At 48.5% G+C, this 20,924-nt stretch overlaps 1 protein-coding gene across 2 annotated transcripts in view; it reads right to left on the bottom strand.

The window, feature by feature from the left end:
• Positions 1–20,565, bottom strand: part of AP1B1 (adaptor related protein complex 1 subunit beta 1) — a 38,521-nt gene extending 17,956 nt beyond the window's left edge. For both annotated transcript variants that reach the window (XM_080986228.1, XM_080986229.1), the window contains exons 1-11: positions 20,426–20,565; positions 15,288–15,423; positions 12,059–12,304; positions 10,501–10,691; positions 8,932–9,153; positions 7,251–7,371; positions 6,494–6,589; positions 5,394–5,509; positions 4,066–4,231; positions 2,831–2,929; positions 1,278–1,537 (exon numbers count right to left, since the gene is read on the bottom strand). In XM_080986228.1, coding sequence (XP_080842354.1) covers positions 1,278–1,537; positions 2,831–2,929; positions 4,066–4,231; positions 5,394–5,509; positions 6,494–6,589; positions 7,251–7,371; positions 8,932–9,153; positions 10,501–10,691; positions 12,059–12,304; positions 15,288–15,423; positions 20,426–20,448 — 1,676 coding nt within the window. In that variant the 5' untranslated portion in view covers positions 20,449–20,565. The remainder of the gene's footprint in view (positions 1–1,277; positions 1,538–2,830; positions 2,930–4,065; positions 4,232–5,393; positions 5,510–6,493; positions 6,590–7,250; positions 7,372–8,931; positions 9,154–10,500; positions 10,692–12,058; positions 12,305–15,287; positions 15,424–20,425) is intronic.
• Between the last annotated feature and the right edge of the window lie 359 nt (positions 20,566–20,924).

The raw sequence follows: 20,924 nt of genomic DNA, 5'->3' as shown, positions 1-20,924 counted from the left end.
AGACGGGTGGAATCCAATGCAGAAGTTGTGGCTAGCGGAAACCGGTTATGCAACAGATTGTGAAATCTACTGTGCAACGAAGTTTCCAGCAATCTGGCACAGTGATGTTTTGCTGGCACAGCACATTTCGCCAGTGGAACATGTGGACTGCTAAGTGATTTCAGCTTTGTGCTACATTGGCTACAACCACGGTAGTCAATGTATTGGTAACCTTGAGGCTAATCACTGCAACATGCTCTATGCGGGGCTGCCCTTGGGCCTGGTGTGGATGCTCCAGCTGATGCAGAATGCGGAGGCCAGACTGCTGCTGATGGGGGCATCTGGCAAGCAACACAAGACACGGCTCTTAAAGCACCTGCACCAGTTGCCCCTCTACTACTCAAGGCATTCATTTGTAAAGTCCCGAATGACTTAGGTCCAGGGTGCCTCCGGGACCACCCGAACCCTTGTATCCCAAGCTTGATCAGTGGGATCATCTGGCCGTTCCTCGAGTTGGCAAGACAACAGCAGGAAACTGAGCCTTTTCTGTGTTGTTGGCCCAGCCCTGTGGAACTCTCTGCCACTAGCAATCCAGCAGGCGCCATTTGTACCAACACCTGCCGAAAACCCTTCCTATTCTGCAGGGAATGCCAAACGCGCCTTTCCCTAACAGTTTGCTGGTTTCTTTTTTTATATGCTTTCTCTTGTATGGCGTTATGTATAATCATTGCAAACCAATCTAGATTATTATTTTTTTTAAATGCATGGCGGTATGTAAGCATGTCCATGGCTACAGCCTGCACCAAACAAATTACGCACCCACTGTTGCGTGGGGCCGCAATGGCGCAAAAACGTGGTTACAATGCACGGATCCACATAGATCCTCAGGATTTTTGCATTGGGTCACCCCAAATTCACCATAAGATCACATAGCATGTCCATGGCTACAGCCTGCACCAAACAAATCATGCACCCACTGTTGCATGGGCTGCAATGGCGCAAAAACATGGTTACAAAGAATGGATCCTCAGGATTTTTGCATTGGGTCACCCCAAATTCACCATCAGATCACATGTCTGTGGCCACAGCATGAACCACAAAAATCATGCATCCACTGTTTTGTTCAGAATATTTTTTTTCTTGTTTTCCTCCTCTAAAAACTAGGTGCGTCTTATGGAGCGAAAAATGTGGTATTTTTATAAATAGAATGAAAAAAAGAGAGCCAAAGTGGACTGTAGAGAGGCACAACAGAACCAACTCGCCCTGCAGTACCACCACTGCCTCCAAAGGGTACTCACGATCCTGTCCGTGGAGGGAGGCTCTTATGGACGATGCCTCTGCTCCCCTCCACGAAGGCGGTGGGGGGCTTGTGGTAGACGGAGGCCAGGGTGCCGATGTAGCAGATCAGCTCGTCCAGCAGAGTTGGCTCAATCAGGTCCGTCTCTTCAGAGATGAGTGGCTTCTCTGCCAGAACCACCTCCTTGGCTGCCACAGGATCGGTAGAGAGCAGGCGCCAATAGATGTAGCCACGGTCCCTCAAATCAGGGTTATCCGAATCCTACGTGGTGGGAGCCAGGGGGCGGGGAGGGAGACAAGGAAAGGAGCCTGTGAGTGTGTTTGTGTGTTTTCACACCAGGGGCTCTCCAAACCTGCCCAGAGGTCAGTTAACACACTGGATGTCTTAATAGATGCAGGCCACTCTGCCTCACTCTTTCTCGTCCTGTGCAGAGGCCAGATGGCAGAGTGCTGACACTTCTCGTTTAAAAAGAAAGCAAAGTTTCTAGTCCTTGTGACTGCCAAAACAAAAAAGGGCCTGAAAGCATTTAAAGCAATGAACATAAATCCAGGGCAAGTTAAAAACGGTTTAATCATTTGCTTGTGTTTTATCTTGCGCAGTCGTACCTTGGATCTCAAACGCTTTGGCTCCCAAACAAATCAGCTCTCGAACAATCGAAACCCGGAAGTGATTGTTCCAATTTTTGAATGGTTTTTGGAAGCTGAACGTCCGGCGCAGCTTCCGATTGGCTGCGGGAGCTTCCTGCAGCTAACTGGAAGCCACCTCTTGGTTTTGGAAGTCAAACAGACTTCCGGAATGGATTCTGTTTGACTTCCGAGGTACGGCTGTAATTCATTCTGTGAATCACCCTTGGTATATAAATGTAATAAATAAATAAGTCTGGATCTTAAGACTCTCCTCAGGTCACACCCCCTTCCTTGGAGTGTTTCCTCCTGGCTTGGAAGTGTCCCTGACCTCCAGTCGTGCCTCTTGCTTGCCATGGATGAAGGGGGGAAAGGAGCGTGCAAGTGTTACGTAGAAACTAGCCTCTTGTATAATGTAAAGGGACCCCTGACCATTAGGTCCAGTCGTGGCCGACTCTGGGGTTGCGGCGCTCATCTCGCTTTATTGGCCGAGGGAGCCGGCGTACAGCTTCCGGGTCATGTGGCCAGCATGACTAAGCTGCTTCTGGTGAACCAGAGCAGCACACAGAAACGCCGTTTACCTTCCCGCCGGAGTGGTACCTATTTATCTACTTGCACTTTGACGTGCTTTCAAACTGCTAGGTTGGCAGGAGCAGGGACCGAGCAACGGGAGCTCACCCCGTCGCGGGGATTCGAACCGCCGAGCTTCTGATCGGCAAGTCCCAGGCTCTGTGGTTTAACCCACAGCGCCACCCGTAGCTCCGCCCACTTTTGTTTCTGGTCCCTCCCACCCCTGGCATGTGGTCCCCAGGTGGTCGTCCAGACTGACAAAGCTTCCGCACCCCTGGCTACCTTGCAGAACCCCTGCAAGGACATAAAGGGGGCCTCCAGGTTTATAAAGGCAAGGCGAGGCCATCTCTTCTTCCCCTACCTGTGTAGCCAGGCTGAGGACCTGCTGGACCAGCTCCTGGGTCTCGGTGGGCTTCTTCAGGAAGAGCTTCACAATGGCTGTCAGCAGCTGCAGCTGCACCTGCGGCGGACAAAAGGAAAAAAGGTGGACTGAACCTGGGATCTTCTGCATGCAACAGCTGGCGTTCTACTGCTACCATCCTGGAAGAAATTGGCACAAGCAGTTCGAACGGGAAGCTGCAGGAGGGAAAGGGGGCATCTAGGAGGAAGATGGCTGCCAAATGCTTGAAGCAGGGTTTTGAGCTCTAAGGCTAACTCTAAGGCAAGTTTCTGCTCTATAACCAACCCTTAGCATTTGTTTTTATCCTCCATTTTATTTCTTAACTCCTTTTAGTACTTCGTTTTGTTGTTTTCATTTATTGTTTTATCTCATTGTTTTATTGTTCTAACTCCCCTAAACTGGGAGGCAGCATGAAGCTGGGCTGGGCTGAGCACTTTGCTTTGTTGTTGTTGTTGTTGTTGTTGTTGTTGTTGTTTAGTCGTTTTGTCGTGTCTGACTCTTCGTGCCCCATGGACCAGAGCACGCCAGGCACTCCTGTCTTCCACTGCCTCTCGCAGTTTGGTCAAACTCATGCTGGTAGCTTCGAGAACACTGTCCAACCATCTCGTCTTCTGTCGTCCCCTTCTCCTTGTGCCCTCCATCTTTCCCAACATCAGGGTCTTTTCCAGGGAGTCTTCTCTTCTCATGAGGTGGACAAAGTATTGGAGCCTCAGCTTCAGGATCTGTCCTTCCAGTGAGCACTCAGGGCTGATTTCCTTCAGAATGGATAGGTTTGATCTTCTTGCAGTCCATGGGACTCTCAAGAGTCTCCTCCAGCACCATAATTCAAAAACATCCATTCTTGGGTGATCAAAGTGCCAAATGCAAGGTTGAGCCAAGGTTGGCTAGGCAGTGCCAAATGCAAGGTTGAGTCAAAGTTTACAAGATACTAGTTATAAATTAAGGGAAGAGAAACATCTTGATTATCAGAACTGTTGACGGGCATCTACAGGAGGTGCCAATGGAATTAACATGCAACTTGAGAGGTGCATCGCCCAAGACACAACCTCTAGGGTTCCTGGAGGGGTGCAAGATCTTCACGGGTTGGCTGCTTGGGGGAGGCAGGACACCGTGGGGGGAAATCTAGAGCGAATCGTTGCAGCGTTTGCTGCCTAATCCTCAGCCCCCCCCACCTGGGAGACTCTGCCCCGCCTCACCTGGGTGCTTTCGTCGTGGAAGCCTTCGAGGAAGCTCTCCAGAAGCTCGTCCGCGTTGTCTATGCGCTCTGCGTATTCGCCCACGATCCAGATCATGGCTGCCCGAGCCTCGGGTTCGTCGAGGGAGTCCAGGTTCTCGCACAGGGTGGCGATCACGCTCTCGTACCTGCGTGTCGGGAGGACAGGAGGGGTGGGAGGAGCTAAGAGACAGCGGAGAACCAAGTGCGGCGCAGCGGTTAGAGAGCACCAGATTACGACCCGGGAGAGGACCAAGGTTCAAATCCTACCATTTGGCCAACTGCCCCTCCTCAGCCTGACCTACCTCACAGGGCTGTGCTGGGGGATTAAATAAGGAGAGAGGGGAAGAAAGAACCATGTAAGGGTCCTTGGTGGAAAAGTAGGATAGGAATGCCTCTGCACAACAGGATAGATCCTTTCAAAGGCCACGAACTAGCTCTGCATGCGCTGGGCATCCCATGTCATCAAGAGCCAGTTCTAATGCAAAAAATAAATAAAAGAAAAATCGAAGGCTCTATATTTCTGGATAGCTTTCATTGTAGCATTATCATTGCTCATGTATCACGGCTTAGGACCCTCGTACCTACGGGACCGCCTCTCCCGGTATGCCCCATGGAGGACCTTAAGGTCCATAAATAGCAACACCCTAGTGGTCCCAGGCCCTAAGGAAGTTAGATTAGCTTCAACCAGAGCCAGGGCCTTTTCAACACTGGCTCTGGCTTGGTGGAACGCTCTGTCTCATGAGACCAGGGCCCTGCGGGATCAGATTTCTTTCCGCAGGGCCTGTAAGACAGAGTTGTTCCACCTGGCCTTTGGCTTGGAGTCAATTTGATTCCCTCCCCCTCTTTTGTTTTCCTTTCTCTTCCTGTGATGAGGCTGCATCTTAACATTTCAATATTTTAATGTTGTATTTGAATCTTGTTTTTAAGTTGCATTCATTCAACTTGTTTTTATTATTGCTTGTTAGCTGCCCTGAGCCTGGCCTTGGCTGGGGAGGGCGGGGTATAAATAAAAATTATTATTATTATTATTATTATTATTATTATTATTATTATTATTACTGCCTTCTCACAGAATCATGGAAGGGACACCCAAGGGTCATCTAGTCCAACCCCCCTGCATCGCGGGAATCTTTTGCCCAATGTGGGGCTCGAATTGAACCCGCAACCTTGAGATTAAGAGCCTCGTGCTCTACCGACCTGAGCTATCCCAAACCACCAGTTTTAAAAACAGCAACGAATAAGTGTAATAAATAATAAAATGTTCCCATGTGTTATCAAGATGGTAACTTTTCGAGGAGGGCTTCTTACTTGTTGGGGTACTTGCGGAAGATGTCCTTGATGACGACAATGGCTTCCTGGACCACATAGTTGACCTTGGTCTGGATGAGGTCAAGCAAGGTGCTTACACAACGCTCCGCCGATTGCTGGGCAGGAAGAAAGAGAAAGGGGGTTGGGGCTGCGTGGAGAGGAACTGGGGTTTAGCCAGGAGAAACTACGGATGCTTGCTTTTAAACAGGGAAGTTAAAGGACACCTAGGTTATCTCCCAGCAAGGGTGGGATGTCAGCAGCAGGAAAGCCAGGAATTTCCTGGCTGTAACAAAACAAGAGTCACATGCAGCCTTCTGCACACTAGAGAAGACCAAATGGGAAGGGGGAGGCAGGATCCCCATGCTATGAGGGATGCCTCCAATGCTGTTACAGTCATACCTTAGGTTACAGACGCTTCAGGTTGCGTTTTTTCGGGTTACGGATGTGCCGAAACCTGGAAGTACCGGAATGGGTTACTTCTGCGTTTCGGCAGTCGCGCATGTGCAGAAGCATCAAATCGCAACCCGTGCATGCGCAGATGCAGCACTGCGGGTTGCGAACATGCCTCCTGCACGGATCATGTTAGCAACCCGAGCATCCACTGTATTTTAAAAAACCTGGCTCCCTGCGCAAAGACGTGTTGATCTCCAGCACTACGAACACCGCTTGCCTCGAAAAACGAATGTCAATGTTGGAAGGCTCTGTAAAGGTCAAACCCTTTTCCAAAGATCCAAGATCGACCGGATGTCAGAAAAATGTGCTGGATCAGGCCAGTGATTCCAGCATCCTGTTTTCCTAGGGGCCTACCAGGTGCCCCAAAGGGAAGTCTGCACGGACGATTCGAGTGCAAGAGCACTCTCTGTTCCTCTCCCTAATGTCTTCAGCCCCCACCCTCCCCAAAAAGAGAAAGGGGGGGGGAAAGGTTCACAACACATAATGCAAAATTCATTTGTGCTCTGCTACTTGCAGCCTCTAAATGCTTGGAAAGCCAAGTATGTTTGAAGTGAAGCCTTTTGCAGAATCAGGCCACTCTCCTGGATAGATGCCAGCCTCCCCCAAACTGGTGCCTGCCAGATGTTCTGGACCACACCTTAGCTCACCTCAACCTTAATGGCACACCGGCCAATCGCCCGGACGGCTTTCCGCACGAAGTCCACATCGACTTCCGTTGCATACTCCTTTAACTCGGCAAGCACCTATAATAATAATAATAATAATAATAATAATAATAATAATTTATTATTTATATCCCGCCCATCTGATTAGGTCTCCCCAGCCACTCTGGGCGGCTTCCAATCAAATATCAAAAACAATACAGCATCAGGCATTAAAAGCTTCCCTAAACAGATGTCTTCTAAAAGTAAAATAGTTTATTGCCTTGACATCTGCTGGGAGGGCATTCCACAGGGCGGGCGCCACTACCGAGAAGGCCCTCTGCCTGGTTTCCTGTAACCTCACTTCTCGCAGGGAGGGAACCGCCAGAAGGCCCTTGGTGCTGAATCTCAGTGTCCGGGCTAGATGATGGGGGTGGAGACGCTCCTTCAGGTATACAGGACCGAGGCGGTTTTATCAGAAGACGTGGGGCAAAAAGCAAGCCCAGGACAGAGCATGCTCAGTAACTTTGGAATGCTGAGTGGCAGCTAGAAAATGCACATGCTGAAAAATTGGGCCAGGAAGGAAAAGAAGAGTGGAATGCGTTCTTTAGAGGCAATAGCTGGCTTCAGCCTTCCCCAACAGTGGGTGCCTTCCAGATCTTGCGGGATTGCAATTCCTTTCAGTCCTCATCCTTGCAGGGCAGTGGAGACTCCAAAGCAAATTTGGGGGGTGGGGAGGAAGAGAGAAAAGAGGAGGATTTACCTGTGCAATGTTGGCCTGCGAGGCCAGGCGGATCATGATATCCAGCTTCTCCAGTTTGACGTAGATGGGGTCGTTGTACTTCACAAAGAAGACTTTCATCTCGTGCTTGAGGATTTCAGGTCTGGCAGAAGAGGAAAAGATGCGATCAAGAGATCCGGAGAAGAAACATACCCAGCTGTGCAACTTATAGATTGCAAAGTAAAATAAATAAATCAGATGCTTTCATTTAGTAATACAGTGGTATCTCAGGTTGCATACGCTTCAGGTTGCATACGCTTCAGGTTACAGACTCCACTAACCCAGAAATAGTGCTTCAGGTTAAGAACTTTGCTTCAGGATGAGAACAGAAATCGTGCTCTGGCGGCACAGCGGCAGCGGGAGGCCCCATTAGCTAAAGTGGTGCTTCAGGTTAAGAACAGTTTCAGGTTAAGAACGGACCTCCGGAACGAATTAAGTACTTAACCCGAGGTACAACTGTATCATAGAATGGTAGAGTTGGAAGGGACCGCGGTGGTCATCTAGCCCAACCCCCTGCAATGCATGAATCTTTTGTCCAACGTGGGGCTCAAACCCACAACCTTGAGATTAAGAGTCTCTTGTTCTATCGACTGAGCTATTAGGCAACATTGCTCTCGGAAGTGCCATTTTAGGATGAATCGTGTGCCTCGTTAGCACTGGTACAGTAATTATATTGTAAATCAAAAGTGAAACTGTAAAAGTAGGTCCCATGTTGCAGGGTAGGAGTCAGTTCTGGACCGTTGAAAGATCTACCTCCGGAACGAATTAAGTACTTAACTCGAGGTACCACTGTATGCATAATTTGAGATTTCGACAAGGTCTAGAACCTCCAGACACTTTTCATTTGATCTGGCATTCCTTTAATTACGTTTTGTAATGGAACCATTATTTTCAAGTCAGCCCTTGTTACAAGCCTGGCAAATCTCAAACTATACTTGACATTTTTACATCCTTAAGATATCAATGACTTCCCTTCTTCTCTTTCCATGGTTCATTTTACATATCATAAATCGCTGCATATTTTACAGAAACTATACCATTCAGTATTCCATTATTACATCCATCATAACTTATTTACACTGTTGAATTTAATGCTGCCAGCGTTTTCAGCTGTACACAGTTATTTCCAGTATATTCAATAAAAGTCTTCCAGTCTTCTCTAAACGTATGTTCTTCTTGTTCTCTTATTCGATATGTTAAGTCTGCAAGCTGCGCGTATTCTGTCAACTTAAGTTGCCATTCTTCTTTGGTTAGGACCTCGCTCGTTTTCCATTTTTGGGCTAACAAAACACGGGCCGCAAGTAGTGGCACACATAAATAACCTTTTTTGACACCTGGGAATTTCAGTCTGAATTATCCCCAACAGAAAGGACACTGGGTTTTTTGGGGAAGTACTTTTAAATACTTTTTTTCAATTCATTTCCCATGGACTTTGGTATTTTAACCCACATGCCTGTTTTATAGTTTTCCTTCTCATCTTCTGGTTTTTCACCTGTTGCTACAACAGCTTCTCTGTTTTATATTTGTTATAAAAGGGAATCTCTTGAGCAAAACCCCCAACAATCCCAGTTACATGCCTGAGAGCATCTCGCTGTATCCCTGGAAGCAGTGCTACCTGCCAACCACCCTGCCCACCTGTAGCCAACACAGCATCCACCATCACCTTTTCTGCACAATGAGGTTGATGTTTCGGAGAGCCACGTATTGCAGCTCCGGCTCAGCAGACAGCAGGGTGACGAGTGGGGGAGCCAGCTTCTTCAGCAAAGTGCCGTAATAATCCAGGTCCTTCGACAGCATCTCCATGAACTTCATCAGCACTTTCACAGCCGAGAGGACCACGGCGGAGTTAGCATGGGACAGCCGGGGTGTCACTCGCTCACAGATGCTGCAGTGCGGGGAAGAGAAGGAAAAGAAAGATGCAGTAGACAAATGCCAGAGGAGATTTTTCACAAGTGCGTAGCCCAGCCAGCCCAGACTCACCAGCCCAGACTCCTAGGTGCAACCAACAAAACCCTCTTTCTGTGGTGCTGCACTGCAGCCTCTGGGGAAATGGCAGAAAAGGAAGCGTTGTGCTCTGTGCTAGCCCTGCTCAGGAAATCACAAGCAGGAGCTGCATTTTCCAGCTGCTATTTCATTAAAATAAAATAAAATAAAATAAAAAAACTGTTTAACATACAATACAATAAAAAACAAACTAATCCAAATAAAAATACTCTACGTGCCCTTACCACAGCAAAAAGACTGATACTGATGGATTGGAGAAATAAAAATGTGTCTCCCTTCTATGATTGGGTTGAAGACATACAAACTCGCAACATATGAACAACTTGCATATAAACACAGGCTTGCCACGGATAAATTCAATGATATTTGGAATCCATTCTTACAAATACTGTAGTAGGTTAAGATCTGGTGTAGTACAATAACAACCTTGTAAAGTACACAGTTTTGGGTTTCCTCCCTCCCCCCTTTATTTTCCCTTCTACACAGGTGATGTTTCTCTTTTTCTCTCTTTTATTTATGTCTCTCCATGTTTAGTGCACATATAATTATGTACTTTTTGAACTTTCAATAAAAATGTTTAAATTAATAATAATATAAAAAACAATAAAAACACAGTACAATAAAAATAAAATACAAAAAGGAAAAGAAAAACAATAAAAAAGAAAGAGAAAGAGGAGGAAGAAAAATACAAAGCTTCCATCAGTTACTGGTATTCAGAAACATGCAGCCTCCGACTGGGGAAGCCAAGAATAGCCATTGTGGGTAGTGGCTATTGATAGACTTGCCCTCCCTGACTTTCTCTCATCCTCTTTTAACATCATTCGAGTCTGTAGCCATCATTGCCTCCTGGGGCAGCAAATTCCATAGTTTAAAATAAATCCTCTCTTTAATCTGCCCTGAATCTTCCAACGTTCCAATGTCCAGGAGTTCTAGAGAAGGATAAAAACACTTTCTCCATATCTCCTCTTATTTGCTTTTCCTCAAAACATGATGCCCTTTCTCAAAAAAATCTGTACGGAGTCTTCTGAAGCGCAGAGTGCTACAGTAAAGAATTTGGCTCCGTTGATAACAAAAACAGAGGCATGGGACGGACAGACAGAGAGACAGACACAAATCGCACACAGACTGGGCTGTCTCTGAATGAGGAAGGGCATCTCGCACAACAGTGCCTGCAAAGCAGCATGGTCGACACGGAGCTCGAGTAAGTGAGCCAACCCGCAGCTCTCACCTCTGGGCCTCGCGGTCATCCTTGGGCATGTAGTTGGCCAGGCAGTCGAGGATGAAGATCTGGCCCCATTCCGTACACTCGTTCAGGGCAGTGAGCAGCTTGTTGATGGACTGTGGGTTCAAATCCAGCAGGTTGCTGCTGGGGTGAGATTCCGCTATCTCTGAGAGGGCTGCTACAGCATTAGCTACCACCTGGGGGAAAACAAAAGAGAGTAATCATCTGTGAAAACAGGAACATGGGAAGCTGCCTTATCCTGAGTCAAATCGTTAGTCCATCTAGCTCAGTACTGCCTACTCTGACTGGCAGCAGCTCTCCAGGGTTTCAGGTGGGAGTCCTGAAGAGCCCACTGAGATACTGAGGGCTGAACTGGGACCTTCTGCATACCAAGGAAATGTTCTGCCACCTGAGCTACAGCTGCAGGTCTGTCTAGCTCAGTATAATTCCCAGAGTGCTCTAATAGTCAATCTCTCTTTCCCAGGGAACTCTGGGAATCGTAGCCCCATGAGGGGAATGGAGGCTTCCTCTATAACAGGCATGGCCAAACTTGGCCCTCCAGCTGCTTTGGGACTACAACTCCCATCATCCCTAGCTAACAGGACCATTGGTCAGGGATGATGGGAATTGTAGTCCCAAAACAGTTGGAGGGCCAAGTTTGGCTATGTCTGCTCTTTAACAAACCAGAGTTCCCAGAATCCTTTGCAGGATGCCATGACTGTTTAAAGTGGTACCGTAGTGCTTTAAACGTAGGGTGTGAATGTGGCCTAAGTCTTGTAGGCCTCACCAGGCAAATAGTTCTCGGCAGCTCTTGCCTCTAAAAAAAAAAAAAATCTCCACAGAAAAGCGTCCTGGGGGCACCAGGGGTACAGAGATGTGTGGAAAAGAACACACCCCCACCCAAAAAGAAAGAAAATTAAACCGAATGCTATTGCTGCATGAAGCAAGGCTTCCTAGCAAGACCGCTATTCCTCCCAGCAACCCACAGGCCCAAGGAGCATCCGAGGCCATTTGGCCTAAATTAAAAATTCATTTGGAACTTGGTTTGCAGAGGCGGCCGATAGTTCTCTCATTACGTTCCTTTTAAAAATGTAGGAAGCGTGGAGCGGGGGGGTGGGGGGAGAGCAGCGCTCGGGTTGGGCGTTTCTCCAACGCTGGTTAAACGTGCAAGACGGCAGGCAGCCCTTTGCCGCTCAACTGCTTCCATTTCAAAGATGCACGTTTGGCTCCAGGCCAGGCACTGCAGACAGAAAGACAGCCGATCAGGGGGGACGTATTCCTGACCTGCTATCTTTCCTTGCTTTTGGTAACCATCATGGACGCTAGCAATTCCTGAAGGCCCTTACACATTTGAGCTAACCATGTAAGGGAACGGAGGAGAAGAATTCTTTGCAGCTGGTTCCTTTACTTAGCGAGTATCTAAGTAGTAGCTCCTCCCTTCGACTACCTGGGAATCCCTCCGGACCCAAAGCCTTTAGCGGATCTTGGTTCAGCTGGGGCAGGGGACTAGCAGCCTAGACAGCCCCCCTCCCTCCCCGCCCCCAGGCAAGAAGGGGTCCATCACCATAGGATTGGAGTCCGAGATGAGGTCCTTCAAGGTGTCCAGGAAGCCCTGGTCCTCCACCAGCTGCGCGTTGATGTCGTGGAGCTTCGCCACGCAAACAGCCGCCGTCTTGCGCACGTAAGGGTCCTCATCCTTCAGGCACTTCCTCAGCGGCTCACAGAGGTACTCGGTGATCTTATCGACCCGGATACAGCCCATCGTGCGCACTGCCAGGGCCCGGATGAGGGGGTTGGGATCTTCACAGTCCTGTAGGGTATGGAAAAGGCATCGCAGAGTTGGGAAAAGGTTCAGAATAGGGCAACCCAAATGGTCAAGGTGTGGAGTGACTCGCCTATGAGGAATAGTCTTGATTTCTTTCCATAGGTAAAGGTAAAGGTACCCCTGCCCGTACGGGCCAGTCTTGCCAGACTCTAGGGTTGTGCGCTCATCTCACTCTATAGGCCGGGATCCAGCGCTGTCCGCAGACACTTCCGGGTCACGTGGCCAGCGTGACAAGCTGCATCTGGCGAGCCAGCGCAGCACACGGAACGCCGTTTACCTTCCCGCTGGTAAGCGGTCCCTATTTATCTACTTGCACCCGGGGGTGCTTTCGAACTGCTAGGTTGGCAGGCGCTGGGACCGAACGACGGGAGCGCACCCCGCCGCGGGGATTCGAACCGGCGACCATGCGATCGGCAAGTCCTAGGCGCTGAGGTTTTACCCACAGTGCCACCCGCGTCCCACTATTTCTTTCCATACATTCTCATAATTGTCTTTAAACAGGTTTATATTTTTCGATGTCAGCCAAATTCCCAGGTACTTCACCCTTTTAGCTACCATAAAAAAGTTTTTATTTATACTTTTCAAATTTATACATTTGATTAGTTATACAATCAGTTTAACAAATTTGACTTCCTTCCCCCTCTTTCTGAGGTTCCTTAAATTTATTTTTTAGTATCATCTGCATATCCAAATTCATTTAATTTACTCATTTAATCATCTATTTTAAATATATATTCTTATGAAACTAGAGGTTATTACAATAATCCTGCCCATGTTTTTATCTGTTTGCAATTTATCTGTAAATATTCAATAAACCATTTCCATTATTTTATAAAAAGTCTGTTATCTTGATTTCTTATTCTTCCGGAAAGTTTTGCCATTTCTGCATATTCCATAAGTTTCTGTATCCATTCTTCCTTTACTGGGACTTCTGCTTCTTTCCACTTTGGGGCAAGTAACATTCTTGCCACTGTAGTTGCATACATAAATAGATTTCTATACAATTTAGGTAGTTCTGTCCCTATAATTTCCAAAAGAAAAGCTTCTGGTTGTTGTTTGGGTTTTTTTAAACAAAAGTTATTTTGAACATCCTTTTCAATTCACTGTATATCATTTCCCAGTAAGCTTTTAACCTTACAACAAGGCCACCACATATGCGTTTGGGACTTCTTGGTTCAGAGAAAAGACGAGCGAGGGGAGACGTGACAGAAGCTTATAAAAGTATGCATGGCATATACAGAGAAACGTTTTTCTCCCTCTCTCGTAACAGCAGAAACTTCTGGACGTCCAATGAAGCTGAATGCTGGAACATTCAGGACATTCAGGTAAAAGAAAGGACAGTTTGTAGTTAAACTATGGAACTCTCTTCCACAGGAGACAGCGATGTCCACTTGAACTCAAAGCCAATTTTGGGAAATTTCAGGGCAGACAGAACTGTGGAACTCACAGCCACAGGAGCCAACGGCTGCCACCAATCTGGATGGCTTTGAAAGAGGATTAGACAAATTCGTAAGAGGAGGAGAGGGCTATCGACAGCAGCTAGCCGTGATGGCTCTGCTCTGCCTCCACCGGGGGGGGGGGGGCAGCAATGCCTCTGAATCCCAGTTGCTGGGAATCGCAAGTTGGAAGAGTCCTGTCGCACTCAGGTCTTGCTTGCGGTCTTCCCGGCTGACAACTGGGAGAACAGGCTGCATCATCACTCTTTAAAAAAGGTAAAGGTACCCCTGACCGTTAGGTCCAGTCATGGACGACTCTGGGGTTGCGCGCTCATCTCGCTTTATAGGCCGAGGGAGCCGGCATACAACTTCTGGGTCATGTGGCTAAGCCGCTTCTGGCGAACCAGAGCAGCGCATGGAACCTTCCCGCCGGAGTGGTACCTATTTATCTACTTGCACTTTGACGTGCTTTCGAACTGCTGGGTTGGCAGGAGCAGGGACCGAACAACGGGAGCTCACCCCGTCGCGGGGATTCGAACCACCGACCTTCTGATCGGCAAGCCCTAGGCTCTGTGGTTTATAGACCACAGCGCCACCCATGTCCTGATCACTCTTTAACTTTGCCTTAAAGCTGAGATTTTGTATGGGATAGCCATAGAGAAATAGCATTACTCCACTCTATGCCCAAGCTGGCCGTTTTGATCAGCAGAACTGGCGCAATTACAGGTCCCACATAATACTCATTTGTAAGAAATTGACTTTTTTTTTAGTGTGATGGCGGCACCCCCCTCTTTGGAATTCCTTGCCTATTGACATCAGAAAGGCAACTCCGCTGGACACTTTCAGGCACCTGCTGAAAAATATTTTCATTTATACGGACATGGCAGAATGCTGACCTGCATTCAAATCTGAGGGGTTTTGTTTGTTTTTTAGCTTCTCGTTGATTTTAATTCACCTTCAAATGTTTTAAAATAGTTGTGTCATTTCGTTGTTTTATTCTTTCTGTAAACAGCTCTGAGGTTGTTGTTGTTGTTGTTTTACAATCAGGCAGCTTTCAAATTTTGTGAAATAAATAAATAATGCTTATTAAACACCCACACACTCAAAGAAAGATCGAAACACGCTTCCACTGGGGAAAATGGGCACTTCCATTTTTAAAACTTTAGAGGAGGGGTCAGCAAACTTTTTCAGCGGGGGGCCGGTCCATTGTCCCTCAGACCTTGTGGGGGGCCGGACTATATTTTTTTGGGGGGGGGGAATGAACGAATTCCTAGGCCCCACAAATAACCCAGAGATGCATTTTAAATAAAAGCACACATTCCACTCATGTAAAAACACCAGGCAAGCCCCACAAATAACCCAGAGGTGCATTTTAAATAATAGGGCACATTCTACTCATGTAAAAACAAGCTGATTCCTGGACCATCCGCAGGCCGGACTGAGAAGGCAATTGGGCTGGATCCGGCCCCCGGGCCTTAGTTTGCCTACCCATGCTTTAGAGAGCAGGTGCTGCTCCTGCTGCTGTAACTCACCTTGACAAAGGTGTTGACAGCCATGATGGCCATGTCTGGCTGGCTCTTGGCATAGTTCATCAGGTACAGGTAAACCAGCTTCTTGAGCTCCAGATTGTCCGTCTGCATGCAGTTCACGACGTCGGGGAAGAGAGCGCTGGAAACGGAGAACAGGCAGGCGGCGTGAGGAACCAGGATACAGATGGGGAGACACACACACACATACACCCTTGTGCTGTTTTAGAGCAGCTGGTCAACGGGCCAGGAAAAATGTAAGCCTTGGAAATAATAGTAATAACGGTGATGATTTCATTATTTATACCCTGCCCATCTGGCTCAGTTGCCTCGGCCATTCTGGGTTCCAAAACACATATAAAAACATAATAAAATGTCAAACATTTTTTAAAAAAACTTCCCAATACAGGGCAGCCTTCAGATGTCTATAGCAGGAAGACAACAGGCAGCCATGTTGGAGGCAGCATGCCTCTGAATTTCAGCTGCTGGGAGTAGAGAGGGGGCTGATTTCGCACCCAGGTCCTGCTTCTGGACTTTCCAGGGGTGTCAAGTGCTGTGGCTTGGTGGTGTAGACCACCTGCTTTTCATGCAGGAGGTCCTAAGGTTCAGTCCCCAGTGGCATATCCAGTAAGGGCTGGGAACACCTAGAAAGCGGCTGACGACAGTGTGGTTTCCCTTGGGTCGCCAGCTATCTTTGGACTACAGTTCCCATCATGCTAGCTAGGGATGATGGGAGTTGTAGTCCATCAACAGCTGGAGACCCATGTTTGGGAAACCCTGGTATAGACCGTACAGAGAGAGATGGACCAATGGCCTGACTCAGTGTAAGGCAGTCTCCCACACGCCTGTTTCATTCAACTTTTTAATTAGAACCTTGAGGACTAGAATCTTAAAAGTCGAAGCTAGATGGACCTACAGCCTGGCTCTGCATAAAGCAGTGCCCTGTGTCCCTACTTGGTTGGCCACTGCAAGAACAGGATGTTGGGTCAGCTGGGTCTGTGGTCCCATCCAGAGGGACCCTTCTTGCCTTCTTAAGAACCGGGCAGCTAACTATGACACCAGATTGCCCTCTTGGTTTAAAAAGAAAGCAAAAACCAATGCAGTGGGGACCTGCTGCTCCCCAGGCCAAACTTAAAAGAGATTTCTCCTCCCATCGCCCCACCGGAGAAAGACGAGGAATCCCTAAATCTACCAGGCCAGCTAGAAAAATACCGTATTTTTTGCTCTATAAGACTCACTTTTTCCCTCCTAAAAAGTAAGGGGAAATGTGTGTGCGTCTTATGGAGCGAATGCAGGCTGCGCAGCTATCCCAGAAGCCAGAACAGCAAGAGGGATCACTGCTTTCGCTGCGTAGCGATCCCTCTTGCTGTTCTGGCTTCTGAGATTCAGAATATTTTTCTTCTTGTTTACCTCCTCCAAAAACTAGGTGCGTCTTATGGTCTGGTGCGTCTTATAGAGCGAAAAATACGGGTATCTTAACTCTTCCCAGGTTGCCGTGCCAGATTTGGACTATCTGCCTGAAGGCTTCGCAACTGCTTTGCTAACTTAAGTCTGTCTTGGCAGCTTGTTGCTTGGTTACAATATTCCTGCATAGAACGACCACTGGACAATCACACTGCTGAATGCTTCCTACCCCCCTCCTGACGTTCATAACCAAAATTCCCTGCACAAAGAAATCCAGCCAGAGAGCTGTGCTAACAGAGGCCGATAGGATTTCTAGCCCAGAACAGATGGAGGGCTGCAGAAAGCAGAGTTAAATGTTATTTTTCATCCTCATTTTTTAAATCAGTACCTGTGTTGAGATTCACTGCTCTGGCTTCACCATTCAGAGGCCTCTCCTCCTGGCCCTGGCTACTACGTTTTCCCTCCCTGCTTGTTATCGTGCATTGGTTCCTTCAAGGTGGGATTGCTGCAATATGCTCTACGTAGGGCTTCCCTTAGGCAATTGTTGGCAGCAGCGGGACCTTGTCAGCATACAGCTCCTCTGCTCAAGAGAGCTGCACTGGTTGCTCACCTGCTCCCGGGTCAAGTTCAAGGTTGTGACTATTAGTATATGAAAGCTTGGGACCAAGTTTACCTGTGAGGTCGTCTTACCCCACTGATGCCCCACTAGACTGCTCTGATCTACAGAACTGGCAAAGTTACACGTGCCACAAAATACACGTGTAAGGAACTTGTAAGAACTTGTAAGAAAATGATATACCATATTTTTCGCTCTATAGGACACACTTTTCCCCCTCCAAAAATTAAGGGGAAATGTTTGTGCGTCCTATGGAGCGAATGCAGGCTCATTGGCTTCAGCGAAAGCAACGCAAAGCCTCCAAAGCACAGAGGGAGTGCTCCCTCCGCGCTCCGGAGGCTATGCGTTGCTTTCGCTGAAGCCTGGAGATGCATTGCTTTCGCTGAAGCCTCTCCAGGCTTCAGGGATAGTCGCCTGAAGCCTTTGGAGCGCAGCGGGACCTCACGCTGCACTCCAAAGGCTTCAGGTTCCTTTTGCTGAAGCCGGGAGAGCAAGACTCTCCTGGCTTCAGCAGAGAGGGAGAGCTGCGCAGCGCCCCTTCAGCGAAGCGGGAGGAGAAATGGAAGGGGCTCCGTTTCTCCTGCCGCTTCGCTGAAGGGGCGCTGAGCAGAGGGGGGGAATTTTTTTTCTTGTTCTTCCCCTCTAAAACAAGGTGCGTCCTATGGTCGGGTGCGTCCTATAGAGCGAAAAATGCGGTATTTAGTGCAGCAATGCTGACACTTCGGAACTCCCTGCCGATTGATATCAGATAGATGCCTTTGCTGTGCACTTTCTGGTGCCTGCTAAAAACATTTCTGTTCAGGCAAGCCAATCCAGGCATGTTGACATGTGTTTTAATTTCGGTGCGGGCTTCCCACCCAGCCCTCCTTATCCTAGAGTTTAATTCATTTTTGAATGTAGTATTGTAGAGTTGGAAGGGACCCCGAGGGTCATCTAGTCCAACCCCCTGTAGTGCAGGAATTCTGCCCACAACCTTCCCCGGGTGGGATCAAACCACCAACCTTCTGGTTAACAGCCAGACGTGCTGACCCCATGGCACCGCAGGAGGGCTCTATAAATAGTTGCTTTCAACCGTTTCAGTGTTCTATTTCTAAATCGCTTCAAGGTTTTGCCATGACCAAGTGGTATACAAGCCTTGTCAAATAAATAAAAATGAACGGAATTGCTCCCTGGTCCAATTTCAAAGCCGCAAAATGCTCGGCACGTGCGAAGAGTCCTGCTCCCTGAAGGTCAAGGACGCAGCCGACCTCCTTAATCCAAACAGAGAAGCCCGGAATCCGGATTATTCCTACGCCACACATCTTTAACTAGAAGCGAGGCTGATGGCTTGAAGCTCTGGTGCGCAGAAGCATAGCTGTCAACTTACAGATTTGAAAATAAGGGACCAGCAGCCTCGAAAATAAGGGATCAGCAGGCAAAATAAGGGATTTTCAGGGCACAGGTATGTTCAACTTCTGAGCCCCTCCAAGCCAAAGGCAGACAGCCCAGCCAGCAGCCAAACGAAGCCTCAAGCAGTGGCTCCCACAGCGCAGCAACCCGGCAAAGGGGATGCAGCAAGGAAAACCACCGTCACCTCTCCGCTGGGAAGTGCTGAGCAAAGGCGAGTCCCCAGGCAACGTGGCCAATTTGATCGGCACAAGGCATGCAAGCTCCACCCCCAGTCGTTCTTAGACTCCTTATTGGGTGAGCAACGCAGCCAAGCAACACAGTTGGAGCCTCCCTCCTCCCTGGTGGCAGGGAGGGAGGGAGAGGAGCTGCTTCCTTTGAAACCCGGGAAATTTAAGGGACATCATCAATAAGGGACAGCAGCGGGACACAGTGCTGGGATAAGGGACTTTCCCGCCAAATAAGGGACGGTTGACAGCTATGGCAGAAGGCAAAGGCCAAGTCAATGAAACCAGGTAGAGGGCCTTGTGAGAACCACCACTTGTTCCACCTCTCTCTCATTTCCAAAATGATCATTCTGGGAACGGCATCAGCGAGCCGAGGGCCAGGAATCTCTCAGCTTGGCTCTCATGACAACGGAACTCGTGGACGGAACTCACGTTAGAAGATTCAGGGCAGGCAAAAGAAAGGATTTCTTCATGCAGCGTATAGTGGAAATGTGGAACTCCCACAGGAATCAGGAGTGTGCCCTTGTGATCGGGTTCTGCTTGCTGGCTTCCGATTGGGGAATCAAGGTGGCCATTGGGTGGCCTAGATGGGCCAGTGGCCTGATTCAGCAGACTCTTCTTATGTTCTCAAAAATCACAGCCATGCTTAAAACTACCCAGCCTAATAATAATGATAATTTTATTATTTATACCCCACCCATCTGGCTGGGTTTCCCAAGCCACTCCGGGTGGCTTACAGCACATAAAAAATGACATTGAAAACTTCCCTAAACAGGGCTGCCTTCAGATGTCTTCTAAAAGTCAGTTGTTTATCTCCTTGACATCTGACGGGAGGGCATTCCACAGGGCGGGCGCCACTACTGAGAAGGCTCTCTGCCTGGTTCCCTGTAACCTCACTTCTCGCAAAGAGGGAACCGCCAGAAGGCCCTCACAGCTGGACCTCAGTGTCCGCACTGAACAATAAAGATGGAGACACTCCTTCAGGTATACTGGGCCAAAGCTGCTTAGGGCTTTAAAGGTCAGCACCAACACTTTGAATTGTGCTCGGAATCGTACTGGGAGCCAATGTAGGTCTTTCAAGACCGGTGTTATGTGGTCTCGGTGGCCACTCCCAGTCACCAGTCTAGCTGCCGCATTCTGGATTAGTTGTAGTTTCCGGGTCACCTTCAAAGGTAGCCCCACGTAGAGCGCATTGCAGTGGTCCAAGCGGGAGATAACCAGAGCATGCACCACTCTGGCAAGCAAGACAGTCTGCAGGCAGTCAAGACTGCCTGGGGAAAAGAAACAGTTGTTGGGGCTTCACCGTGAAGCATAATCTACCATGTAATCCATGGGGAAGGCAATAGGCTCAGTGGGAGAGCACCTGCAATCGGGCAGAGCATCAGCCAGCACAGCCACTGAGCCCCAGTTGCGCTGGCTGGGGCTGATGTGAGCTGTAGCCCAACACCGTATTTGGAGACCCCAGATTGGCTCATATGTTGGACCAACGCATCTCCAGAATGGCAACGTACCTGACATCTTTCCCCACCGTCATGGACGCGATCACCTTTTTCACAGCTTCCTTTTTCTTCTCCTTTTTGTCGCTGTTGAGCTCAGCCTTCAGCTCAAATATCTCCCCTGGAGAGGGGGGGAAAACCGTGGAAGTTTAAATCAAGGTGGCAGGAGGTCCCGCTCAGCACCTAGAGAAAGTACCCCAACAGGCAGCACAACAGCACTCAAGAGCAGCAGCTTACACAGGAAGCCCAGTCTAGCTCAGTACTGCTAACACAGACTGGCAGCAGCTCTCTAAGGTGCCAGTCTTTCCCAGCCCCACCTGGAGATGCCCCTGGGGGTTGAATCTGGGACCTTCTGCAGACAAAGCAGATGCTCTACCTTTAAGCTATGAACACCCAAAAAATTGGATAATGCCAGGTGGCCAATGGCACATCTAACCCAGTATCACCCACAGTGATCCATGCGACGGTCACCTCCAGGCTTGACTACTGTAATTCGCTCTATGCAGGGCTGCCC

The sequence above is a fragment of the Podarcis pityusensis genome (assembly GCF_964106645.2).
Source record: "Podarcis pityusensis genome assembly, chromosome: 16".
NCBI lineage: Eukaryota > Metazoa > Chordata > Lepidosauria > Squamata > Lacertidae > Podarcis > Podarcis pityusensis.
Note: the sequence above shows the minus strand (reverse complement) of the source record. Positions and strands in the feature narration are given on the sequence as shown.